The following is a 27,710-nucleotide window of genomic DNA, read 5'->3' on the forward strand; positions in this document are numbered from 1 at the left end:
CTCTCTCGGGCTTTTTCTAACTTTTTTGGATGCGCCTACTTCTGTACCACTCCAAGGATCTGCAGGTGCTCCTCAGCAGCCTGATTTTGTGGCCCCTCAAGCAGACATCTCACTTGGTCTTTGGCAATTTGATTGAGCTGGCAATCCTTGCTCTTGCTCACCAGTCAGGTTAAGTCTGAGAAATACTATTAGTACAGGAGCTGGTTTACCAACGTGCAGGCAACCTCTGCCAGCCAGGGTCTTCTCTGACAGCAGTTGTAGTGGGTTGTGGCAAGAGTTACCCTCCCCCTCTGGCCACCCATATTTGATGGAGCTCTTCAGTTGTCCAGCACACATGCTGCATGCCCTGTTAAAAGGGTCAGACTCACTTGAGCCAGCGTTAGATACCATAACCACAAAGAGTTTCCATGTCTTTGTGCTGACATCTGACAGCCACAGCATCCAGCACTGCTGAGCTCCAGCTGTGGCACTGGAAGTCACTGCCCTTTCAAGATCACCACAAGTTTCCTTGTCACCAGCCTAGCTTCTCTATTTCTTCATAGCTGCATTTTTACAACAAGCATAAAAGTTACCAAAAGAAATAATCCTCAGAGACAACTAAAGCTGTTTGTTTGACTTTTTATTAGAACATTGATCTTGTTCAAGCAGTTACATAAGCTATCAGATATTTGCATGCAGTCACACTGTCGATCAACAGCCAGAACAAAGCTGAAACACCACAATTAGCATCCTAAGTCTTCCCACAGCCAGTACATTAAGTCTGCTCAGACACAAACTCTTCCCTCCCACAGGGGAATCTGACAACAAGCCACATCTGAGGAAGTAACAGCTGCGGGGAGTCACCATGGCTAGCAGTGACACCAGCAGACAGCAGCATCCAGGTGCTGGAGCAGGCTCAAAGGTGCCTGGGCTTTGGATTATTTGGGAGACTGACAAGTAAAATTACTCTGTCTCTTGCAGAGAGAAAGAAACCCTACCAAAATTCACTGTCTAGCTATGAAGATGAAGTAACACTTGGTATCTTGCACCACCAAGATGACAGTTGGACACCAACGTTGTTTAGCAAACTAGTGTTCCTCATTCTGTGGTGAGGATTGAAAGCAGTCAGATTAATCCAAGATTTGTGTCTCACACCATGACAGATGCAGGGAGTCTTTGTTAAACTGCCAGCTCCCAGCCAGGGAGATGCTGGGACAAATGCAGGGCACTGCACATACCCCCCAGCTCAGGCTCTTCACTCCTGTGGTCCAAGCCCAGGGGACCTGCTGCTACCACTCACCTTGTAAGAAAGTGAGGATCTGCATGAAGGTGAAGGTCACCTGTAAGACATACTCAGCGTTTTAACCTCAAGACCTAGCTAAACTAGCTCAGAGACCTGGCTTGCTGGTTATTTGCTTATGTGAAGTCCACTAAAGCTGCTACACCTACTGCTGCAAGGGTGTTGAGAGAAAAGGAATGTAAAACAGTTAATTATACCAATTAAAGGAAGCACAGATATGGCAGGTTAGTATCTAGCCAAGGGGAACAGTATTTCCTCTTCTGTGTTTGAATAACCTTCAGATGCACATATCACTGGTGTTTGCTCAGAGCAGCTCTGTACACTGCGCCTTCTGCTGCAGGGCTCCAGAGGAGAATTTCAAAGCGTGTTTACATAGCATAGCTCACCAGTTGCCACCTACAGCTGGTTTTAGGCCCACCAACCACGAGAGTGCCCTTTAATACAGGCTCAGAAATACAGACACTTACATTGTCTCCTCACAAGAGCAGCCACAGACTAATCAAAACCAGTAGGCAGCCGCAAGCGCCCAGGGTAGCCCAAAATCGCCGTGGGCTGCGAGCCGTGGAAGAGAGACAGCCGCCAGCATCCCACCCCCAGCCAGCATCCTACCCCCCTCGGTCCAGATGTGCTCACAGCACCTACGCAAGGCACGGGAGTTGGCATTTCAGAGCAGCATGTAATAGCTCAGCCCAGAGCTCATCTCACAGGCAGCCACTCCGAAGTGCCCCCCAGATTTCAGCACAAGTGGGTGGCAACACACCATCCCCAGGCCAGCGGGAAGGCACCTCCACTGCTTCCACCTACCGCTCCGCAGCAGCAGAGGTGCTGTGGCCAGTGCTGCAATGCTCCCACCCCACCCAGGCTTCGGGAAGACAGCGAGTGCTTCCCCAGCAGCGTGGCGAGAGCAGAGGCTTGCTCAGCACAGCACCCATGCCACGCGGGCACCGGCTGCAGCAATGCACTGCCTGCTAGCGTGCTCCTTGGGCGACACCAGGACATGCTGTTGCAACAGCCCTTGCCCAATTTCTCCCTCACTGCAGGGAGGCTGGGTGCCAGCATGGCAGTGTCTGTGCCCACCTCGCTCTCAAAGGACCCCGTGTTTGGGTGCTGTGCTGCCACAAAGCCTGGCCAGCTCATGCTGGAATAATGCAGAGCTCCGACAAATAAATGCGTCATGATTTGCAGCATGCCCTGAAGCAAGGGAGAAGGAGCCACGGCCCATGATGTCACTGTAGCCCACGTGCATTTTTGTGCTATTACTGGGAAAGTCAGCAGGAGAGTTCATGCAACCTGCTGCTGCTGTTAGATGAAAACAGCTTGTCCCTTTGCAAGAAAGATCCCAGCCTGGATGTTCAAAGCTCTGCCAGTACCACCTTACCAGCCTGACCAATAAAACTTGCTATATTTCAGTGACCCAGAGAAAACAGCTCTGCAATATAAGCTGAATTTATGTTTTAAAGTTGGAGATGTCCTTCAGTATTTATTGGCTCCTTCCCTAGATTAGCTGTCTGCTTCTGTGAGTTGTAATGAACAGCAGAGGACCATCACCTATCTGACTCAGAGGAAACATCTCATTAGCAACCAGACAGTGCAGCTGTATGTGTGGCCACTGGGTTTATTAGAGCCATGGCTGCTTTCTTCCCAGGGCAGCATCAACAGGGGGTCCAAACAACCCCAACCCATCACACCAGAAGAGACAGGATTCAGCTGCTCCATCCTCTGCCCACCCCCAGGCAGCTCCAGGGCAGTGTCTGCTGTGTTACTCAGCACAAGGGAGGACATGCAAGGCAACCCTTGCTTCCCCAGGAACTTAGTCAAAGCTTCGTTTGAAGTGGCCTAGTTTGTTTTCACTAACACAAAAAAAAATCCAGTTTATTCTTGCTAGTATTGCAGTTGCCATGTACTAGCACAGCAGGAACCAGACGCTGCATACATCTCACTATGGATGTTAGAGACTTCAACTGCTTACAGCAGAACAGTGTTTACACAAGGAATTGCTGTCCATTAGCTGAACCCAAAGCCCACCACAGCAGATAATCCTCATTATGTTGTACCAGATATGATGTAGGCATCTCCAGAACTCAAGGTTAGTTGCATGAGGGACAGAAAGCTGAGGAAAGCTCAGACAGGTTAGAGGCCATGTCAGAGCCCAGAGAAACATCTGGTTATGGTACAACACACACTCACTGCAAGGCTTTCCAGTACAGGAACTAGGATTTATCTCCTAATGACAACCTAGAAGAAAGTGTCTGTCTTTCCTGTTAGATCAGAGTACTGGTCCTTCCTCAGGAGGAACACAGATAGGCAGGAGTGTGAGCTACAGAAACTTTTGCCTGGTGGTGGTTAAAAAAATAAATATCTGTACCAAGACCCCAGAAGCAAGACACAGAGAGAAAACCCTCACTTGAGCTTCAGTTAATTAATTCAAATCCACAGGCAGAGCTTGCTTAGCCCATTGAAGAGAGAACCTCAGACCTCGGTTGACTCAACTCTGAACCTGAGGTCAGATTCCCAGGAAGAGCCAGGGCAGTTCTGCTCACCCCACCCAGGCAGCGGCTGCAAGAAGGGTGGGTGAGTACCCACCTCTACCACACGCTCGTACTAGAGCTTTCAAGAAAATATACGTTAGCAGCTAGCACAGGTTTCAGACGCAGTATTTTCATGAAAACCGCTACTTTTATTTCTCCAAACACAATGTGAAGACACTCATCCGTTCCCACCACCACCATCAGCATGAATTCAGCCTGCAACAAACAGCCCTGTGAGCAGTGCCATACAGTGAAGGCTGTAGCAAAGACTGCTCAAATCTCCTTAAGAGGTTGGGCAGTGTCTTCCCTTAGCCTTCTCTACATATTTTTTTTTTTTTTTTTACTTCCACCAACAGTTAACACAGCATTTCACTCCTCCAGCAGACACACTTGGAACATCTGATTCTGTTTTTCCTGCCAAGTCCAAGCAGATCACAGCAACACATCCTCACCTGCTTCCACCAACCATGCATGCCCATCACTACCTTGGCACACCTGTGTGGAGAGGACTCCCCCACTCCATGGATGGGTGCTCTGGAACAGGACCCACTGTACTAGCAGAGTGCACATGCAAAAAGCAAGAAAAAATCTCACAGGAACCTACAGCTTTCTCTACAGAAAGCCTGGCTACCTCACCCAGAGCCAAAATCAGGTTTGATGCTTTGTAAGCAACAGCTGCTGGGACCAGCTCTTCAGGCACAGTGGTACCAAGCCCTAGCAGAGCCAAACTCCAGGTCGCTGAGCTTTGCATTGCCATTACTGTAACGCCTTATGGATCAGGTGTCATCTCTGTGAGCTGTGCACCACACACCAGGCAGTAAAGGAAGACACAGGTCCACAGGCAGGTCCACCTGATGCTGGTGGCAGAGACCAGGTGAGTGTCAGTACAGCAGAGGTCTGCTCACACCAGCATCACCTGCAACACACCATTTCACTCTGGTGTGCAGCCACAGCATGCATCAGTGGTCTGAACTTGGCAGGCCCTTGTTCAGGTCCCAGACTAACTGCACATCAAAGTGTTTCTGAGGGGCAGAGAGAAAACAGAATTCCTCTGCAGCCTGGGAGATTCAGAGATCATTGTTTTACTTCCCATCGCTTGGAGCGGACACCGAACAATACTGGCAGTGCAGAAGCATGGCCACACACAAGGCTAACCACGTTCTTAGATTACAGTTGTAGGCTAGGAAAGGAGTTATCGTGACCCATTTTGATTTAAACATTCCCATGTAAGTCAATACATGACTGGCATTAGAATATGGAGCAGTTAAGACTTCAGTCCTTCTTGAATAGCTGGCATAGCATTCAGCGCCTTAAATGAAAAAGCTGTTTAGCACATTAGTCTAACTGGCCCCAAGTAATTTTACTGAAGTTTGATCACTTTACAAGTTTCCGCTCATATGTAAAAGAATGCAAGAGCAGTCTGTGTAAGCTACCTTAAAGTTTCCTATAACTTGGAGCAAATAGCTCATGCAAAGCCACGCTTTCAGACCAGCAGTCGAGCTATTGAAACAGAGGAGACCAACCACCCTCAGAAACTGAAGCCACCTCCAGCCGTCAGGCCCACAGCCACTCTATCAAAAATAATCTTTGAGGGGAAGGATTAAGTGTCACATTTCCAAGAAGCAGAAACCTGCTTCCAAGACACACTGGATATTTTCCAGAAAATAGCCTCCAGGGAAGTCACAGGTAAGTGGCAGACAAAATGCAAGTGTATTTTGACTACCTTCTTATGATGTGTTAACAGCACCTGAAGTGAGACAGTGAAAGACCCTAACTGTATACAGGCTGAAAATACATTTTCCTTTTTTCAGTTTTCATGCACCTAGCTCTAGGCATTACAGGACAATACACTTACCAAGCTTTAGAAGATACGAGTTCTCCTCAAAAATATTAAGATTTGTTTTGTCACCCCTCAGTACATCAACAGCCTAGAGAAGAAAGTTGGTTTTCAGCTATTTTCTTAAGAAGAGACTCCACAAGGTACTCGGACTCACAGGTCAAGATACTTTCATCTTGACAGCATGCTGGAGGTCTGCTCTACAGAGCACACTGGATGCATCAAGTACTTGATCATTAACCAAAAACCACCTGATACACAAGTCAGGTTCGGTCAGAAAGAAACAGCCCTTCCAGAAGCACTCCTGCAGCTGGGACATCCCAAGACCACCAAAGTCTCCATGAGGCAAGTACCAATAGATCATGATTACAATCCCACCCTCTCCTCACCCATCTCCCTCCAGGCACTGCAGGAGGACTCAGGACCACCACCAAGACAAACCAGCTGCCCCTGCCTATCCATTTACCTGCATCATCACTTGATGTCCTGCAGCTGCGAGGCAAGCCAGATCAGCTCCCTTACCTGGTGAAAGTGCAACCTGGCAGAGAAGCCATGTGTTTTTTCTGTTTGATCAATCAGACTGCAGCAGTGTAAGACAGCAGTTTTACCAAACAAGCCGGCCAGCACTCATCCTGCCTCTGCCAGCAACACAGAGCTACTGGGCGAGCAGCAGCCACAAGGACACTGCCAACAGGCACCGAACAGCACCAGGGTCTGCTGGCTGCAGCCTCCAGTGCAACTTGGCAGTTCACAGCCCAAAACCACCTGCCAAGCTTCAGACACTGAACTCTGTTTCTAAGCTAAATCAGTTGACTCCTATTGCCCGGTATCACAGTTTCGAGGGACAAGCTCAGTGCCAAGCTAGCTTCAAACCCCCCCCCCCTTCCCTGCCACTTGCTACAGCTTTTACCAAGGGGCAGCGCGGCTCCTGTACAAAGTAATCTGTGGAGTCAATCAGCTTCTTTGGCCAAGAGCAAAGCCCTTGTGCTCTGCATTCCTGGCATCCTACTCCCCAGTGCCTGTCACACCAGATGCCACTCAGCACCCAGGAATCTGCAATTATCTCAGTCTAGCAGACAAAAAAAAAAAAAAAAAAAAAGAGCTAGACTTAACACTTGTTAACACTTGAGTAGCACAGCAGTCACCTCGTGCTGAGTAGAAAACTCCACGAAGTCACCTGTCCTCACAGCGGCTTTTTCAGAGCTTTACATCCCATCTTTGCTGGATGGCAAAAAGCACAAAAACAGCTGTTTTTACATTAGACCACACGTGCGGTTAAATCTGCACTGAAGCGGAGGCACTCCATGCTTAGCAGAAAAGCATCCTGAACTATCAAGAGACTGAGCAGAGACTCAAGAAGGGGCAACAGCAGCAGGAGAGGCAGGACTCCTAACTGTGCATCCAGAAGGGGTTGTGGCCAAACACTATAAATTTAACTGATTTCTCTGTGCACAGGCAGACTTCTTTTAAATGCACAAAATGGAATGCCAAAAGCTTGCTACCGAAAAAGTTTGAGTGTGGCTGTAGTATAGCAGCAGTAGCTGAGCCGTAATACACAGCTTCCAAAATGTTCCTGGAAGTTAAATAATAACTGGAACAGGCCCTGCATCCACTTAGCAGAGGTCTGATGGCATTATTAATGCCAGAAATCCAGCAGCCACAGCTGTCGGGTTTTCCCTGCTGATTTGGGTCAGGGCTGGCCCTAAACACACCAGGCCCTAAAGACCAAGCTGGTCATAAAAGTTCTCCACCTAAAAGCCTTTGCTGGTACATAGCTCCAGGCCCCATCACAGCCCTGGTTTTGCTCAGCAACACAAAAGAGGAGAGTACAAGCTAGAAACAAAAAGCAAGCCCTAAGTTCTTCAGAACCTGCAGGCAGAAAGGCGTCAGGGACAGGCAGCGACCCCAGCCGACGCCGCGCCTGCGGAGAGGTGGCACGGGCCTCAGCCTCTTCAACAAAGCAGAGCACCAAGGCTCGCTTTGAACATCTTTTTTGGAGAGCAAGTTGAGGCTGCTTTTTCAGGAGCAGCTCCCTTTATCCAGGACCATACAGTAGGGCTCCTGTGTTACTGCTTGGCTCCAGCTCTGGTGGCACAGCACAGCTAGAGCTGTATACCCCCACACACAGAGGTCGAGATAATGGCAAAGGCACTAGCAACCCTAGTCATTCCGTTCTCCCAAAGCTTCAACTACATGTTTCTTGTTTTGGGGGGTTTTTTTTATTTACTTTAATAACCAACACAACGCAAGTAAGCTGCAAAACAGTTAGACACATCTTAAATGTTTATGGCCACACTGCAGCTCAGCCTCATCCTGCAAGGCAGCTGTGCTGCTGCTGCTGCAGCATTTTAGGAAGGAAGTCGCTGGAAGCCAGGCCTGACTGCACTAACCTTGATCTCCCAAACCCACAGGCTAGTAGGAAAGCAGCTGGAGCAGCAACGTTTTTCTAGGGCAAACAATGCAACAGGAAGGGAGCACTGGCCTGGTGTTAGCGCTGCGGCTGCTAAGGAGCTATTCCAGTGGCTGAAACAGAAAGGTGAGCTCTGGTGTTAGCAAAAGCAAGCTCAGCCCAGGAGTCAGCAGCTGCAACTTGAACCCCACTGTGTGCAAAGGGAATGCAACTCTAAGTAAATAATTAGCACCAGCTCCATTGCCAGCTGCAAGTACATTAGCTATTTTGCCCTAGGAGGATAATCAGCCATTCCGGACCCAGCAGTCCCCATTTGTCCAAAGCTGCTTTTACACATTAGTAGAGAGGTACTACAGCATACCCACTACACCATGCAGCCACAAGTCTCCAGAGAGGCCCCCCCCAAACCGGAGAAGTTTGTTATTTTCTTGCTATTGCAGCTGAAGCCTCTAAAGGGAAATAGCTTTCACCCTGGCCAGGAGTTTCAGACAACTGGGTAGAGCTGCTCTCACCCGAATTCAGCTGTGCAATTCATCCAGGCCAGAGTCATCAGTAGGCAGTAATTAGAGTTATCTGGCAACACGCTAGAAAAGGCATTCACATTCCTTCCCAGAGATCTCTCAGGCATTTGAACTACTGCTTTACAGACTGCATTGTGGCCACACCTGAGCTATTCCCCAAATGGTCACCACAGGCATTCCTGAGGGATCATCTGCAATTTGACATGCATGCCAACAGCTTTAGTTTCCTGAGCAGACCACCAGTTACCCAGCAATTGCACCCTCCCAGTACAGTATGGAGAGTCAAAGCCAGCACCAGCCAGGTTGGGCATTAGCTTAAACCACACATCTCCCGGAGTTAGCAGGAGCCCTTGTATGTTTTCTACCCATGCCTGACCACAGCAGGAAGATTAAAGAGAAAGCACAAGCCTGTTCAAAAGCTCCAACTGCACTTAGGCAAGCATCCATGCCCATCTGAACACTGGCATCACATACTGGGCCCTGGCGAGGCGGAAAAGTCTCCTTGCACCACGGATGGCTGCAGCTGCCTCCCCACAGCCCACCCACCGCCCCAGAGCTGGGCTCAGCACCTTGCCAGAGCCCAGGCACCCCTGGCCAGACATGGGCTAGGGCAAGCACTGGCCCGGCTGCGTCTCCTGCTGGGGCTACTGAAGGGCTCAGCTCCTGGGGAAACTGGGGGCTCAGGGACAGAACACGCTCTGGCACTGGGTTCCCTAAGGGAAAGCCCTGACAGCAAAGCGTCACCTGTGAGAGAGTGACTAGGAGAGCAGCTGAGGGGGACAGGAAGGCACCGCCAACCGGGCTGTGGGACAGCCCCACTGCACACACAGCTTTACACCACCACCACGCTGCCCCCCCAAAGCCTGGCCATGAAGAGAAGGGGCGGCAGCGCTCCAGCACCACGCTGCACCCCCAAAGCCTCTCCTTGAAGGGAAGGGGCGGCAGCGCTCCCTCAGCTGCCGAGACCGGTGCCCCGGGGGCAGCACCCCGCGGCTGCCCTGCGAGGCAGAGGGCCGGCGCAGGAAAAAAAACACACGATAAAACGGGGGGGGGGGGGGGGGGGGGGGGGGAGAAGAAAAAAAAACCCCACCACAACAACAAAACCCCCCATACCAACAAAAAACAAAACAAGCAAAAAACCCAACAACATAAACCGACAACGCACCCGCAGGGGATGCACTCACCGATGGAGACCAGCTTGATGCTCTCCCGCTCCAGGAACTCGAGGGCCACCGAGACGTTCTCCAGCTGCATCTGGCGGAAGGTGGGCCGCTGGTGGTACTTGCGGTACATGCGCTTCTGGCTGAGCACCTCCAGGAGGGCGATGAGGCGCAGCCCATCGCTCAGGTCGTGCTGCAGGTTGCCGATGCGCTTGTTGACGCAGCGCAAGTGCTCGTTGCACCAGCGGGTGAAGGTGTTCTGCTGGATCCGCTTCCAGGGCGCGTCCTCCGCCAGGTCCTTCTCGGTGGCCGGCATCTCGCCGTCGGGATCCGCCGCTCTGCGCCCGCCCTGGCCCCGCGCCTGCGTGCTCATGGCGCGGCCCCGCTCCGCCTCCGCCGCCGCCTCCTCCTCGGCCCGCTCCGCCCGCTGCCCGCCCGCGCCTGCGGGGAGGGACGCGGCGCTCAGCGGCCGCACGGCTCCTGCGCCCGGTTCCCGCCGGCCCGCCCCGCGCTGCTCCACGGCTCTGCACGGCCCCCGCCGCCGCCCGGCTTTATCCGCGGGGAGCGGCAACGCCCTGGGCCGCCCCGGGCCGCCCCAGCCTCCCGCCGGGCCGGCCCACGGGGGGTGCGCGGCGCCCGGGAGCGCGCACGGCCTCCCCCGCCGCGGGGCCCCGCCGAGCCGGCCCTCACCTGCCCGCGGCGCCTGGCGGGGCGGGGGGCGCTCCCGTGGCACTGCCGCCCGGCGGGAGCGCAGCTCACCCGGCGCCGCTGCGTGGGCAGGAGCGCGGTGGGCATCGCACCCTGCGTGGGCCGCGGCGCGACCCCCCGGCGCCGGTGCGCGGCCGGCCCTTGCGCCGCAGACACCGCTGAAATTCGCAGAGCCCCCGTCCCGCTTACGCGCCCCCCCCCCCACCCCCCCCAGCAGTACCGCCACCGGCAGAGCCCGAGCGCCCGGGCCGGAGGACGCTGCAGCCCCCGGCGCACGGCCAGCCCGGCGGGGGGCAGAGGTGCGGCACCCTGCGGGGGGGGCACCCTCTGTCTGAAACTCGGGGTTTCATCAGCCACTTAAAGAAAACAGAAACTGCAAAAAGCCGCCAGGTGAGGCTGGGGTCCTCGGGGGCTCCTCGCCTCCCTCGCTTCTGTAGCGGGTTTCCAGGCACGCCGCTCCGTGCCCGCAGCCCAGACGGTGACTTGCCACTGACTCACCTGGCGACAGCAGAGTCAGCAGAACCAGCCCATCGGCAGTTGCTGCGTGCTGACTCTGCAGGCTGCCCAGACGCCTCAGGACACTGAGGGGTCAGTGAAAGCTGCGGTGAGGTGTCCCTGCGTGTCCCTGCCCCGAGGGAAGCCTGTGCCCACCCGCCCTCCCCTCGGGCGCTGATCTCCCGCACACTTACGGTCTTGGCTTTGCTACCAGGAGCTGCTCCACCAACTTCAAGCGAAGGGTACACGTTCGTACCTATTTACATCAAGGTTGGCACGCTGAAAGATGGAGGAGTCTGCCTGAGAAAACAAATCCATTAAAACACAGTCGATAAAAGTCTAATCTAATTAAACGACAAAATTTCTCTGCTGAAATTAGAAATCAGTTTTCTAGTTAATTTCTTTCAAGGGTTTTATTTGAATGCCTTTACCTGGCACTGGGATTTTTCTCCAGTGACCTAACAGCTCCTTCCCCAGGCTATCTTGAGTTATATTAGAAACATTTGTTCACAAGAAAATAAGAAAGAAGCAAAGATGAAGGTGAGGTAAAGTGGGAGTTACACCTAAACTTCCATTGCTCCCCAACCAGCGTCACCTCCTGTTTCAAAACCATCAAAGAAATCAGACACTTTTACTACACTGAAACAACAAGGTGTATCCCATGGTACAGCAGCCACTGCCCTTTCCTCAAATTATTGACCCAAGCAGCAAGAAGGATCCAAATAAAAACTGAATTTAACTGAAGCCTTTTATTTCTAGAGCAAAACCAGCCACAGGCTGTAGAGGTGCCCCAGCAGGGCAAGGTCACGGCTTCGCAGCAGCTCCCTGCCATTCCAGCCCAGGGGAAAGCAGGCTGGAAACATGGGGCTCAGCCTTTTTTCAAGGGCTTTTCTCCCATCATCCTATACTCCATCTTTTAATAGATGCTAATTGCTTATTGACTTTTGCCTGGGTTGGCACTCCTTCACAATCATTCCACCTGGATTAGCTGATCACTTGTAAAATTCTAATTTCAGTTCCTTTCCACTCCCGCACCTAGTGAGGCACACTCTATTGAATATCGTTTTGTGCCTACACTACACTGAAAGTTGAAGCTTCAGCCACTTTTTTCTGTAGCAAAAGAGGTGAACAAAAATTAAACAGGAAAAAGGCAGAATCAGTATCAGGACCTTAATTTTTACCTTAAATATTTAGCTAAAATTTTCAATAAAGGTAATTTTTTCCATAGATCCAGCAAAGATAATTTTTATCCCAATGATGTATTATGCAATGACATGCTCTGCACACATGAGGACAGCGGTTTCTTCGAGTGGTTTTGCACCACGTCATCCATCCATGCATCCATCCATCCATCCATCCACGCATCCGTCTGTCCATCCATCCACCCATCTCTCCCTCCCTCCCACCAGAAGCACTGAGGCATGAAACCAGATGTGAAGTGCTCAGCAAACTGCTGGCGCAGAGATGTAAGCCCGGCTCACACTGTCAGCCTTGGGAGAAGGGCAGTGGCACAGTCGGGGCTGTTGCTGCTTGGGACGGTGCAGGGTCAGCGGGACGCTGGTGGTCTGGATGCAGCAGCCCATGTCACAGCTGCCCTTCCCTGCACGTCACAGGGCTTTTGAACAGAATTTGGCCTTTTGCATCCTCATTGCTTTCACGATTATTGGGAAACAAAGACTGCTTTATGGGAAGAGAATGAAAAAAAAAAGCAAAATAATTTCTGTCTGAGGAACAGATCTTGTTTCCTTCCTTCCCATTCACAGATGGCCCTCCCAGCCGTGATCTGAGCAACATTTCTGGGCAGCAGAGCAGGAGCAGCCCCTGCTCGCACCCCATCGCCTGCACGGGTGTTTGAGCTCAGGAGAGGCATGTGTCTGGGAGCTGCCTGGCCGCAAGTGTGACACCTGGCTGTGGCACTGACTGCTGCACTGGGCACCTCCACTGGCATCAATGCCTTGTCCTCTACTGATGAGAGCGTCACCCTGCGCTGCTCTGTGATGGGATTCTTCTTGAGGTCATGTTTGGTCTGAGAAACTGGATTTCCTTTTAAAATGAAGTTGGAAGACACTTTAACACAAGTGAACATGTGTGTCAAGTTTTGTCAAGAGGCAGAGTAGTAAAACCAAGCTAACCCATGAATCTGTACTTGCTGGAAGAGCATCTTGGTACTGTGTATTATTACAAATGCATTAATGCATGCCTTGCAGGAATACCTTATGTCTATATTTATATGGGTAGATGTTTGTGTGGATATATGTATATATGCAAAGAAGGTGGGAGATTTCAACACTGCGCTCTGGGACAGATACTTTTTTCTTTTGATTTGTCCTGTATGATGAGGATCTTTCCATTCTGGCTCTTCCTTTTCTCACTAGATGCAGATACAAGGAAGGAAGGACACTGCCATTGTTTTTTTGGTTCTCTTTAAGCAGTTGCAAAAACACAGCACTGAATTTTTTCCACTGCTTTACAAATATTCTTCTTCCTCTATGACAATTCACTGCAAGGCTGGACTTAAAAAGACCCTGCTTGTTCATCAGCAGAGATCTTCCACTGCCACATACTTACTGTTTTATCATAGAACAGCTCAGAATATTTTGCATTTGAAAACCCAGCCTGTGCAAATGGTATGAACTGTAAGGGCATTTCGTTTCTCTATTTTTAGCAAAAAGACACTGAAGAATGTCTCTCAGACCAGAATATGGCATTAGGTTCTGTGAATTTACAGGGAGTTGCAGTTGCTTTGTAGGCAGGAATAAAAAACCTAGGAGCATAGTTTAAACTGTAAAGGTAAATAAAAATTGGCTGGCCTTTACAGGTCTGCTGCTGCTCTTGCTGGGATCAGTGATAATCCTTAAGGAAATTTAATCTCAGCACAGATTATTTATCGCATCTTTAGGGGGCCTGGAAGGGTATCATGGGACTCCCTTTATTTTTATTTATAAAATTAACTCCTGTTTAATTTTTTTGGAGCATCCTAATAGCAGGGGGAAATACCAGCTCTGACCTCTGGCTGTTTCATTCAGGAAAGGTCTGTCTAAGCCTGGCTTACAAAAGCAGAAGGGTGTGGGGAGTGGTGGCGCGAGCCCTCACTGACATCAGGGGACAGGCAGCGCATGACGGGGTGACTAATGAAGTCTGAGGTCTGCTTCAGGGTAATCAACTTTATCACGGTCTCATGTGATGATACGTTCTTGGATTCCTCTGAATCATGGGCTATGAGAGATCCCAGCCATTTGGGACACTGTACGTGCTCTCTGCTTGACGTATTATTCAGCAACAGCATGCTTTGATCATAAGAGGACAATAATCAGAGTTAATATCAAATATTAATCCAACCTCTGCACAGCTTGCTTAGAGCACTAATCGGCCCTGGCTGAGCGTTCAGGGCTGTCTTCGCAGGTGGAAGGGTTTTTCTCCACCGCTGCCAGATCACAGTTCACTTACCACCTCTCTGAGGATCTGCACAACTAGAAATATCATCTTTTAAAGGTTTCAGTGGTGCTGCTAATACACGAGAAGCACTGGGGGGTTTCCCCACACTATAACTAATACCGCTCAAATGACTTTGAAGACACCTCAGCAGAAACGTGTGGTGAAAAGCCAGCAAGAGGCTTCCATCCTTTCCAAAGGCTTCTGTCACAGCCACAGCACCCTAAAGATTTGCACCCCGGGGCTGTCAAAGATGGAGAGCTGCCAGGGCAGTGGCTTGGAAAAGGAATAACTGGACCATAGGCTATAGCACCTGGGTAGCTTTAGAAATCTATCAGGAGATTTTAAGTATTTTTAAGTTTTTGGCATGTAATAGCCTTATCCACACACAAGACAGCATTGTGCGTTGCAACAAAAGCCAGTGCAACAAATACCATAAAACAAATTACAGCACCTTCAAAACACCGTGCAGATGCTAACCCTTGCAGCGCTGCAGGGAGACTCCTCCACTAATCCACTATGTGACGTTAAAGGTAGAGAAGCTGGGGCTGAACGTAGCTAAAGGTTTGGTTTTTCAGAAGCTGCAGTCACGGTAACTTGATGGGGTTTCATGACTAAGTGCCCATGCGTGGCATCGCCACGCTGCCGGCAGCACCCCTCCTGGCTCGGCAGTCACAGCCAGGTCCCTGGGAGCAGCACCCAGCCTCCCACATCAAAGGTTTCCAGACCGCACATTTTCTTCACCCGGCACACTATTTACTGGGGTTTAAAAGACAATAGAAGTGTTTCTTTTTGATTGATGAAGTAGTCATTAAGCCTCTCCTTTCGTTACCACGATCTCTACCAAGTGAAGCAAAACCGAGACAAGTTGTTCAGTTGTTCAAGTCAAAGCATGAATTAAAGGGATTGCGTCATGGGTTGCATTTTCCTTATTCAGCAGCTCTATGGAAGGCAAAGAAGTTCTGCATTATACAAATATTGGCTAGGACATTTGATACAACTTGTTCTGAGTTTTTTCCATCTTCTTTTTCCTCCGACATCTGTTATCCAGGGAAGACAGCAATATGAGAGCACGCAGCAGCAGTTCAGTCCAAATCAGACAGAGGGATGTCTTTAGGCATCTGTAGAAATATGCTGAAAAATATGACTTGTCCTGGAATTTGTATTGAAATTTATAATTCGAAAGTCTATGTAGGCAACAGTTGCTTGCAGTAGCGGCTGTGTTTGGGGTGGCTTTTTCATCTCTCCGTGCCTGGAAGAATATGATTTTTCTTCTGTACATAGATGTCTTGCCGCATTGTATGTGTATCCAGAAGCTGAAACTGGTGCCGAAAGCATCCATCCATCTGGCAAACACAGTACTTTGCCAGAACTTAATGCACTGCTCTTGCTTTGGATCCCAGGGAGACTTGCAGCTGGAATTTAAAGCTCTGGGTTTGACACAGGCAGTAAATGGCCCAAAAGCAAGGCTGCTGGTGCTTTTTGCTATCCTGTGGCAGCTGAAATCTGGGAAGGCAACCAAACTGGAATCCATTTAGCACATACTGGAAGAGCAAGGACAGGGCATTCCCTGGGAGTGCCTCTCATGCAGGAATTCACCTCATTTCTTTGTCCAAAATATCCTTGCTGCTTATACCTATGGAAATGCTGCAAAGCTCATCTGTTTTCCTAGGTTCGTCTAGTTTTCTGATTGATAAACCACCACAGGGTGTTTAATTTTACTTCTAATTTGTGAAGATGGTTTTGAATGAAAAAATGTATTCACACAGCCATGGATAGGCATCCCTCTCTTTGCAAAACCCCAATAAAACTTGTCTTGGTACCTGAGGACGTTGAAACATCCCCACGGCCGTGCCTGCTCTCAGCCAGACCCCCCACTGAGCGCTGGGAATGTGGCGATGGCCGCGCTGTGGGTGTCCCACCAACACAGAGCTTACCCAAATAAATGTGACTTGACATATCAAACATGAAGCTGAAAAATTATTTGAAAGAGCAACTCATTTTCAAAATAACTCAGGATCTGATTTCACAGCCTGGGAAGTCAGATCCTGTACTAAACCGCACCGTGCTCCAGTGTGCAGCTACTCACAGCTTCCTGCCCGGAGCAGATCCTGCAGGCACCCTCATCCTTAGGCATTTTCCGTGCTTCCTTCCAGCTTTACCTACTGCTTGTGTTTGCATTCAGAGTAACCAGAGCTCTCTTCCTAAGATGGTACACCCATTTTCCTCGGGGCTTGAGCTTCTTTTGTTGTGTTTTTACTCCGTGAGCTGGAGTTCACAGGAGTGACGGTGTAAAATCAGAATAAAACTTCTCACACCTGTCAGAGCTCATAGTGTGTGCAGAATTCCAGGTGTTCCTTGGTTATTCTTCGGGAGTTGTTTTAACCTGGGGTACAGGTTGCATTTGAATATGTTGAGTTTGAGTTGTGAGTAAATGAATAGTTGTGTTTGACTGCAGAGGAGCAGCCAAGCTCCTCCTTGGGACAGCTGGATGAAGCATAGGAAGAAACACTTTCCAGGGGAACAGTGTATATTTCTTAAACAAACCAAAGGCCTTCTGTGTGACATAAACAAAACTGCTGACCTACGAGCAGCCAAAGGGGGAGGTCATTTGGCTCTCCTGGCGTGTGCCTCGGGATGCGGCAGCCGCACGGATGAGAAGGCTGGTGCATGGAGTGAGTGAAAACATGCACATTGTGTCTGGAAAGGCACGATGCTGCACAGCGCCCACATCTACCGTCCCCATTGCAGTGTTCTCATGACAGCAAATAATCAGCCAAAATCTGCTTTAAGTGGATTTGCTTTCTGCACAAAGCTGAAGTCACTCTCCTTTCTTTTTTTTTTTTTTTTAAACATTTCTCACAAAAATATTCCCGGACAGGAATCTTGCATAAGAAGCCTTAAGTCTACTGACTCACTTTGAAAGCTACTTTATTAGCCCCTACGTGGGCTGATAAGCCTTGGCTGGCGCGTAAGGACACAAGGGCCGTGCATTGTTCTGCAGCTCAGCCCCGTGTGGCTGGCAGCCTGGTCTTGATCCAGACAAGCAATTAGAGAATTTAACTTCCTCCATAAATGCTTCTGTGTGTGAGGCCATATATTTGGGGCGTTTCTCTGCTCAAAAGGGAGCTAACCTTCTGAGCATGTTGAATAACTAAAAGGTATGGCAGAGGCCTCTGTGGGCAGTGTCACATCGATTTGGGTGAGTATTAGCAATAATAAAGGGTGGAAGAAAAGCACTTGGACCCAGCCAGCAGTCACCAGCCTCAAGCCACTGTTCCCCCTGTGTAGTTGTTAGTCAGTTCTGCTGTTAATATATTGCACCATAACAATGTCCTGCGGCTGAGCTCTGCCCGGTAACACCCTGCAAGGAGGAAAGGCGGAGGCCGGTGCAAGAAGCACCAGCCTGGGGAAAAGGGCAGGGTGTTGCCACTGTTGCAGAAAATAATGGGAGACATCACCCCGGGGGTGGGTGGGAGGAAGGTGGCAGCTTGGGAAACCCTGGGCTGTGCATGCTGGCACAACCCCCAGCAGGAACTGGGAGGCTGGCTGTCCAGGGATGGCTCCACGGGATATGTCTGGAGAAACCAGAGTCCCCAGATAGGATAAAACAGGGCTGGAAGAAAGCCAAGCACATCACCCATCCGTGTGGCACAATCTGTGCCTTACCTAGTCCCAGAAGCTTTTCTGGGTGTAGACTTATCCTAAAAACTGTGAGATTCCCCTGCAGGGACCCCTGCTCTGCTCTGGCTCTGCCCTTGTAGGGCAAAACATGCAATTCCAGTGTTCTTGTTTGTCTCACAACGGTGATCCCTGGATTTTGCAAAGCAACTCCAAAATCACTAGCTGAAAAAAAAAAAAAAAAAAGCAGTAAAAGATACACTACTGGGAGAAGATGGCATCAGAAAGGTGTTACTGGTGGAGCTAGCTGGGCAGCTGGCACCTCTTGCTCCCTGTGTGCCAGAGAGAGACCTGAAAGGGGCGATAATATCAAGAATGACCCCAGTCACACGCTGTCTGATTGAAAAGGACCAAAAAGTAAAACCAGATCCTTTTCAGTCAAAGAAAGGTGTATTTCAAAGGGCAATTCAGCCATGCTGCGGTAGTTGGCACTGCACATCAGCCATCTGGCACAGCACTCCAAGCAAGGAACCTTCTCTTTGTAAGCTGTGTGCATTATGGCTTTTGTACAGGTTAAAGCACCAACAAAGAGGCTGGTATGGCACAGAGCAGGAAAAGAGAGCCCTACCAAGCCCAAATCTGCTAGTTGGATCAAACAAGAACAAAATGTAACAAGGGAACAGGGTTGGGGCACGGCTTGAGACCCTTTTTTGAGGGTGGTCGCTGTGCCTTAGTCCCAGCTGCCCCATCGCTGCAGTGATGCTGTTAGAGAAGGGAGAGGGAAGAGTGAGACACAACTACAGCAGCCTCAGAGAAGTGATTTTATCTTTACAGCCATGATGATAACATGGGTTGCAACAGGATGGAGGTGATCCAGCTGGGGCCAGTCATGCCCAGGCAGGGCTGCAGGAGCCTTGCAAAGCTCCGGGTTATCACCACTTCCCTCGCAGAGGCACTGGCTGTTTGCACAGGCACAGCTCGGTGGCCCGGGTGCCTTTGATCACCCTTATTTGCTTTTGGCCTCTCTGAAGCTTGAGCCTGGGGAGGGAGGTGGCAGCAGCTCCTCTGGGGACCAGAACCCACCCCAGTTTGCAAGACATGCCAGCGGGGCCAGGCATACCCACAGGAATCCCCTTCTCCCTGCTTTCCACATGGCAATGGTCTTCTGGATAGGTCTCCTTTTTGCTGAACCTTGTCATTCTGCACGGACTTGATCCTTTTGGCCTCAGGCCCCAGCCCTTGCTGGCCGGCAAGCTCCTGCTATGACCATGTCCTAAAGCGTCGGGTTGATGGGGGCACGGGCCAGCACACCTGCGTTCTCTGCGTCTCCCTGGGAGCAGCAGCTGGGAGGACTCTGCAGCAAAACCCTTTGCAGAAATGTGGCTGTTAATAACCCGGGTTCTGCCAGTGCCTGGATGGCACGGGGACCGCGGTGCAGCCACAGCCCAAGGCCCTGAGCTCTGCACAGATGCCCGGCCCTCAGCAGGCTGCTTCGGCCCCATGGGAGCCTTCCTCCCGCTCCTTCGCCAGCCTCGATGGTGCTGTGCCCGGCCACGGGCAAACCCAGGGAGCCACTGGCCTGCTGTGTTTGTGGCGGTCCTCACAGCAGCAGCGGATTTTCCTTCTTCAGAGCAAAAATCCGCTCCCTGGTTCCTTGACAGCAGCGAGTTTCCAGAAGCGAAGCGGGGGCCGTGATGAAGTGGCTGTAAACTGGTGAAGCGCAACTGGAAAATGGCTTCGCCAATTGTGCTCCCTCCGGGAGCACTCAGGGCAGGGGAGCAGCGGGCAGCTGCCCTGCCCGGCGGATCCCACCCCCGGCCGCTCCCAGACACACTAACGGGCGCAAAGCCGGTTCAGCGCTGGAGGAGGAAGGGGCACGGGGAGGACAGTCGCTGCCGGGGGGGGCTGTGCGGGGGGCAGTGCCCCCGGGCCGGGGTGAAAGGCTGCGCACCGCCCGGGGCTGGGGGCGCCGCACCGCGCTCCTGCAGCGCCCGCGGCCAGGGGGGGCGACGGCCGCCGGCAGCGGGTGCCCCACGCCGGGGCCAGCCGCGGCTGCGGGGGGCGGCCGGTCCCGGCGCTGCCCGGGTGCCCCCGGCGGGCTGGGGGCTGGCGGCGGGGCTGCGCGGCCGGGCACGGCCATTCCCGCCCCACCCCCGGCGCTGCCGCCAGCCCCGCAGCCGTGCCGGGGGGCGCTCCCGCCGGGCAGCTCCTCGCCCCGCCGTGCGCCGGGCAGCGGGCAGGCCCCGGGGCGCCGCGGGTCCCCGTTAACCCGCCCGGGGCGGCCCCGGCAGCCGGCGCGGTGCTGGCTCGGGCCGAGCGTGGAGCGGCCCCGCGGCGCAGGGCGGGGGGTGGGAGCGGGGCCGGGACGTGCTGCCCCCGCTGCGGCCCGGAGCGTCTCCTAATGCCGCAGGAATGCGGTTATGTCACGGCCGGTCCCCCACACGCCCTGCCGCCGCTCCCGGCCACCGACACCGCGGCGGAGGCACGAACTGCGGCTGCGAGCAGCCGTACGCCCGGGCAGCCGCTGCTGCGACACGGTTACACCGACGTTTCGCACGGTACCTGTCCCGTCTGCGAGAGCTGCGGGCAGGAGGAGAGGAAGGTTTTTAAAAACTTTGCATTTTCCTTATGTAGCTGAGCGTTACCGGGGGCGATTCCTGGCTGTGCACGGATCCTCCGGGCTGAGCGCAGCGGGCACGGTGCACCCACGGCGGGGAGCGCCCCAGGCTGGGGCCCTGCTGGGCTGCTCTTCCTGAAGGTTTGTATTCCTTCTTCCAGCCGAGGAGCTTTATTATTACAGAAAGAACATGAGATTTTTACGAGTGATTTTACAAATTAGTTTCTCAAATGGTTTGCAGCAGCGCAAGGAACGTTGCCGTCATTAAAGTTCATAGAAAGTATCAAATGCTCCAGTGCTGCAAAGCTCCTCCTTCTGCACCAGCAACAGAGTGGCCCCTGACTTGTTTAGATGCCTGACCCTGAACCGCTGCTTGCCATCCCTCCACTGCAGCCACACAGCCACCCGTCCTGCCCGGGTACGCATCGGTGGAATGAGCTGGGAGCTGCACCAGCAGAAACCCAGCTACAAACATGATTTTAAAAACAAATAACTAATTATTTCCATTCACCACATTTAATCTGGGCTCATGCAGAAATGCTGTTCATCCAATAGTCCAAAATATGTCACGTATTAGGAGCTAAAAAGTCCAACCCAATGAATGAGTCATCACCCAGTGGATGAAATCCCATATCTTCATGGCTGCTCATAAATAAGACAAGTTCAACTTTATAGTAAGTCATAAGTAAACAATGAACTATATGAAAATCAGAATCAGCTGTGTTATAACTGGATGGGCACGGTGCCCACGCAGAAATGAAAAGCGAATGTGATACCATCATCGTTTGGCTTTGGAATCTGAACTTTGGGCTGAAACTCCTAACAGGGGGTTTGATGTATGTAGCAGGGCAGTTGGACATCCAGCCCTTCGAGGCCACTGCAGATGCCTGTTTGCAATAAACAACACATTATCCTGGCCGTTACCACTTCTGAATGTAGCCTCAGATCCTGACGAGCAGATTTTCTGAAACTATCTAGTATCTTCTTGCTGCAGCTCGACATCTCCAGGCAGCGCTCCTGTGCTCTCGCAGCCCCCTGCTGCATTGCTGCTCCCTCCCAGGCAGAAAAGAAGGGCAGCAAAAAGCTGCTCCTTTACCCTGAGATGAGCATCGGTGCACCCCATGCATCCCCCACAACTGCTGCCCTGAGTGCTGGGCTGGATTCATACAGCTGGCTGGGGTATTTTTGGAGGGGGGTTGGTTTGTTAATAGCAATTTGAACCAGCATTGCGAGAGAAGGCAGGAAATAGCAGAAAGTGTTTATCAACCTCTGCCTCACTATAAAATTAACAGCATATAAAACAGCACTGAAATGACTGGAAGCCTGACCGTGTGGTGGACAGCACAGTGGAAGGGCCACGCGAAAGAAGATGCGCTCTCGACACAGGGAAAGACTTCAGCACGTCGCAGAGAAGGGACCATGAGCAGCGGGGGCAGCTGAAGCCACCTCCAGGTTTGACCTGTGTCATGCTCCCGGGGAGGGTCTTCCCCAGCTACAAGTAGCTCGCGGGGCTGCAGCCGGCTTTGCAGGGGCATTTACTCCAATAAAAGCATCTGTCTGCTCCTGAGGAAGAGAAGCATTTTTCTATCTTGCCAAAGACTTTGGGAAACGAATGTTTTTCTCTCCCATCTTCTCACATCCTGTTTGCGTTTGGGTTAACAGACATCATCGGAGCATCGCAGGCAGCAGATCCTTGGATTTTTGGGAAAACCAGGATGTGCTTGGGCAGTGCTGGAGGGGAAGTGACAGGTGAACAAGGCTGAGCAGCTCAGAGGATTTTCAGTTTTCATTAGCGTGGCACCGTGCAGGATACCATTGGTGACAGAGGCCTCCAGAGCTAGCTGCCTGAAGAAAGCACTCCGGGGATAGGTGCTGGGCAGAGGAGCAGCCTTTGAAGACTTGCAGGTCCGTGTGGGTTTGGTGATGCACGCTGAGGTGGAGATGTCCTGCAGCTCCCTCGCCTTAACCTTCTCCCCTTCAGTGCAACAGAGCCGCTCAGGCTGCCATTAGAACAGCCATGGGGCCAGGACAGTAGCTGTCCGGCTATAGGAAGGGGAGATACCAAAACAGTTTTTCCCTGAGAGAGCAAAGCTCCAGCATCTGCCAAAACACACAAGGACACAGCCTGGCTTGTGACTGTCCCTGCGGGGCAGGGGCTGGGGCAGATCGGGATATCCGTTCTACAGTGACGCGTCTAGACATGGGGGGGAGATGATGTGGCAGAAGAATGAAAGCCCAGAAGAGTCACAAGTCTGGTCGCAGGCGCTCAGCCCAGCCCAGGGGATACAGCATCTCATGCTGGGGGACAGGGCCTGGCTCCCTCCCCTGGGGCGCTCCCACTGCCCCCCCACCCCCCCCCACCCCACCCCCCCGCCTCCGACTGCATTTCTCTAAAGCGCTGGGAAGGGCAGGGCCCTCTCGGGACTCCACAGATGGTTTCCGAGACCTCTCGGGAGACCTCCAAAGAGCTCCTCGGGCTCCCTCCTTCCTGACAGTCTTCAGCCCTTCGGCTTCGGGCGAGAGCAGCACCGCGCCCCCGGTGCAGGCTCTTCCCACCAACGATGCTCTGAACAGGGCAGTCGTTTTATTTTCTCAACCCCGTTACAGTTGCAACGGGACAAAACACGGATATAATCCAGCCAGGGACTGCACAAACCCAAGTCACTACTTTCTGTGCAGAGGTCCTCCATGAACATTCTTTTTTTTAACATTGGAAAATTATTGTACCTTGTTAATAAAGTTCTGTAAATGGATGAATAATTTCCACCAAGGAAAGAATGTAAAACTTGCATCGGCACAACATTACTTCTAATCAAGTGATCTCCATAATTCTCCAGAACAAATGGAACTTCATATTTTCCATATGTAACCATCTTTGTCACCCAAAGCACTTTGTATTCAATAAAAATACCAGCTTTCATTAGAGAAAAAAAAAACAACCTCTGGTGCGCAGTTTTCCTGGCATTGCACATCTCTGGTTCCCTCACTCAACATGTTTAGAATTAAATCACAAAACCTTAACTCACCCTCTAATGATCTGTTTGTTTCCAGATTCATATTCCCATAATATGTTTGTTGACAGCAGTTGGGCTGTTTGACAAAAGACAAGGAATTTCTCCCAGCGATGTATATTCGCTTCGTTCTGGTACGTTACAGGGGAAGGGTGCGGGCTGTATGAGCTGTCACCAATAACGTGACTGTAAGACCAAACGTAATTTATTTAGTACAAACTAAATGTTTATACTGTGTTCTTTGTTCCAAACATTATCGCTTCAACATTCAGCTTTTTATGAAGGGAGCTGTGAGAAAGGTTGAGCTCTATTTTGAAAGGATTTTTAAATTCAGCATCGCTGTGAGTCAGAGCCAAACCCCGACGCATACGGTTCTCAAGAGGAGGATAGTAAAAAGCTGCTCCCCTCAGTTTCAGGCACTTCAAAACTGTTCTTTTTGACTTTGTGTTATGTGTTAGAACAGAATAAAAGCAAACCAAGTCTTGAAAGGGTATATTGTTTCAAAATAGATCTGAAATGTTACACCCCAAGTAACGCTGAATGCAGTACTTTGACATTATTGCACTCTATACCTTTCTCCCACCCTTAATCCCTTCACATTCATACCGATTTCACAAAGCACTTTGATCTCAACAGAAACAAAACATGCTGGGATGAAATCTGGTCCTACCAATATGTCCTCAGCCTTTCCCACCAGCCCACTGATGGATGGGGCCAGAAAGGTGTCCCCACCTTGGTGTCCGCACACAGCCACGCTCCAGGCAGCAGTGACAAGCAGGTGTTATTTAATGAACTGGTGACACCCAAACACAAACCAAATAAATCTAAGCCTGTCAAATAGGTGACAAACCTAATATCTGGAGAGCCCTGGATGTGGTCTGCTTTAAAAGCAAAATTTATCGCATATATTTCTGGGTCTAGTGCAAGTTTCTCTGCCAGAAGGATAGCGGACATTGTTAGTGGCATGAATAACCTCACCCCATAAAAACATTTGCCGCTCAGAAAAGACAACGAGAACAGGGAGAACAGCGAGGAGGATGGCAATGGTACGGGAAACCCACCTTGTAGCGAATGGCTTTGGGAGCCCAGTCTGCTGCTGAGAGGGTCGAGGCCAGATGTGGTCACGGGCTGCGGTGCCTGCACGGGGAAGAGCAATGTCAGAGGAGAGGGGCTCACCGAGCAGCTGTGCACGAGGGAAATACATTTCAAACAAGAGCAACTTGACCTTGTGAATAACTGCCCTTATCCACCTATTGCGGTAGATTGTCCACCTCTCATGGAGAAACCAATGTCAGATGTTTCTCTAAACCACACGTATTTTAAATTGGAACGATATAAGGTGGTTGTCCCACCTGTTATATCATACCTCATCACTGATTTCACAGTCCCTATTTCCTTGGGGTAATTTGTTCTATGAACAAGTTTTACTCCTAGAAAGAGTATCTTACTATTACTTCCATTTTTTCCAGCAACTAGAATTATCCTTATTTGCTTACTGCCAAATATTTTAGACAAAACAAATGAAATACCTCCAGGTTTAGCTGAAGAAAGGAAATCCTTTCTGCGGACTCCCCTTTGCTCCCTGCTGATGTGGCGACTCGAAAGACTGCAAAGTCCCGCAGCAGGGCGCGAGGGTGTTTCTCTGGGATGTGAAGCTGACCCTCCTTTATTACAGATAACAGCTTTATGGCACAGGCATTGTTCTGCTTTACCAGTGCCCTGTTTTCACAAGGTGTTTAATGAATAAGGCTTTCAATTGCAAAAATACAGGCCAAGATCAGGAAGGCAAATGACCTTTGTGCTTGTGATTGCATGTTCACATAGTTACGCTTATTTTCTTCATTAACGTATAGGTATCCCTTTTTAGTTAACACGTTTTATTTCATTTTAATAGGCTTTTTTATTGTATTTAAAAATACAGAGGAAAGCAGGAAAAAAAAATCCCATTGTTCTCCCACATGTTTGTTTTCACTACGACTGCTAAGAGGAAAAGCCCTTTACAAAAACAGGATACAGCAGAGCCCTCTGCACCGCAGCACTGTGCACCCGCCGTGCACTCGCACACTCTGGGCATGGTTGCAGTGGTAATTGAAAGTCCATAGAAAATCGTAAGTAAATGAAAAACATCAATGGGAGTTTTATTACCCGCTTGAATGGGAGTAGCATCAAGTCAGTACTGAATAAAGCCCACCAGCCTGGGCAGGTTCTGCTCCTCTTGGATGCATTACCATCTGCCTACAGGCATTTTTCCCTGCAACTTCAGTTATGGACAACAAGGGGTGTCTGCAGGGCAAACCGCACTGTTGCAGGAAGGCATCAGGCCAACAAGGTGCATGGCAAAAACGCAGCAGCCAGCATCACTTGCTGGCTGTCCTAAGAGATGAAACACCAGGGGACCCATCCGATGTCACCTACCTCAGCTGCTGCCTGGCCCCAGGAGATGCCCCCAGGTCCCCCATCGGCCCCGCTGAGCAGCTGCAGGCTGTCTCTGGGGTGCCGCAGGAGTGGGGCTCCCTGTTACATTTATACTAATGACTTTTCAGAGCTCCTCTCAACATATCCCACAGCCTCCTTTCCCCTCACTGGGATTATTGCTTCCCCTGCTTGGTTTTCTGCCGGTCGGCAGAGGGGTCCCCCGCTGTGCCAGCAGCCCCTGGGAAAGGTGCCGGGGCCAAGGCAGGAGGACTTGCAGGCTGTGCTTGCTGCTAAGCGCATTCCTGTGGGCTATTGTTAAGAAAATAATAACAATTGCTGCTTTCTTTCTCCCCACACGTTAGCATTTGGAGGAGTTCATGCTTCCAGAGAATAACACTGACTTGTTCTCCGTGATACCGAAGAATAAATCAAGTGCGGTTACCAGGAGATCTGCGTTTCTGTAATCAAGAGCCTCATCTCTGGCCAGAAAGTACCTTATGGGAATCGGGTTGTAGCAACTGGGAGGCCAGTAAAGAGCAATTTGAGCTTTTCCGACTCTGAAACACGGTGATTGCAATTCCATTTGCCTGGTGAGAAACTACCGCTTAGCAGCCATCCGCCTGGCAACCTCCTTCAGTCACCACCTCAAGACCATTTCAATAATGAAAAGAAAGCCTCAGATTTTAGGGAAATATATTTTCTGGTTTCTTTCTAAAGAAAAACACATAACACCATAAGAGTTGAGGGGATTTTTAGGGCAAGGGGAACGATATACTACTTTAGTTTTAATTTTATAGGGATGTGGTTCTACTCGGTTTTCTTTGAACGAAGTGTAATCCCTCTTTCTTTACCAGAAATGATCATGGCTTTTGATTCAGCCTTGATTTCTGAACAAGAGGAATTATTACTACAATGTAAATGATATGATAAATGTTTATGCAAATCCTTCGATAAGACTATACCACCTTATTACTGCAAAATAAACATTCAAATTACTGACACGGTGTCTTTGAACCAGTGAGTGTTTGTTATCATTTGATAAACTGAAGAGCCAGGCAGACAATATGGATTTAGCACAATGAGATATGCCTGGTATTACTTAGAATCAGACCACGGTGTTTTCAGCTCAAGGAAAAAAAAAAAAATCCATTTATACCAAGAAGATCTCTTATTGTTTAGAAACTGCAAATCGACATCCCATGCTTTTTGCATTTATTGGTACATAGCAGCCCATCGTCAAAGGACAGGATTAAAGCATATGGCTATCATTCCTTCCTTGTCAGGGAGAAATAAACCCACGACACCCTCCCTGGCTGCATGCAAGGAGTTCAGTTACAAAACCATGTTGTTCCTGAAGCCTCAGGATCCACTGGCCGGGTGTCCCAAAAGGCAAGAAATAGCACTTCCCCAGGCGTCGTTAGGACAAGCTGGTTCTGAGCAATCCTCTTTCCGAGAACGGATCAGGGACAATCCTCCCGGCGCTCTCTCCATCCCACGGACCATTGCTCCCTGCCCTCGCCCCCCAGCCCCAGCCCTGGGGTCCCACACCATGCCCAGCCATGCCACCCCTGGCACCTACCGGCCGCCGCTCCCCGCCAGCCCCGCCAAGCTGATGGATGGAACTGCCGGGCTTGGGCTGGGCAGCTGCTGCTGTCCCAGCAGCGGGAGGTCACCAG

General features: G+C 50.8%; 1 protein-coding gene and 1 long non-coding RNA gene across 7 annotated transcripts in view; both read right to left on the reverse strand.

Moving 5' to 3' along the window:
* FLNB (filamin B) overlaps window positions 1-10,232 on the reverse strand; it is a 73,799-nt gene extending 63,567 nt beyond the window's left edge. For 4 of the 5 annotated variants that reach the window (XM_040589250.1, XM_040589248.1, XM_040589252.1 and 1 more), the window contains exon 1: window positions 9,760-10,123. In XM_040589250.1, the coding sequence (XP_040445184.1) occupies window positions 9,760-10,108 (349 nt within the window). In that variant the 5' untranslated portion in view covers window positions 10,109-10,123. Of the gene's footprint in view, window positions 1-9,759 lie in introns of all 5 variants that reach the window. The other variant, XM_040589251.1, reaches the window with a different exon arrangement.
* Window positions 10,233-11,131: 899 nt separating this feature from the next.
* On the reverse strand, window positions 11,132-27,693 carry LOC121087202. Of its 2 annotated transcripts, none has more exons than XR_005827540.1 (3): window positions 27,614-27,693; window positions 24,681-24,756; window positions 11,132-11,238 (listed from the first exon to the last, which is right to left on the reverse strand). It is a non-coding gene; the product is annotated as an uncharacterized LOC121087202 (long non-coding RNA). The 2 variants fall into 2 exon arrangements; XR_005827541.1 differs by lacking the exon at window positions 27,614-27,693 and adding an exon at window positions 25,149-25,221.
* Window positions 27,694-27,710: the final 17 nt, after the last annotated feature.

This window comes from Falco naumanni, chromosome 4 (assembly GCF_017639655.2).
Source record: "Falco naumanni isolate bFalNau1 chromosome 4, bFalNau1.pat, whole genome shotgun sequence".
Classification (NCBI taxonomy): domain Eukaryota; kingdom Metazoa; phylum Chordata; class Aves; order Falconiformes; family Falconidae; genus Falco; species Falco naumanni.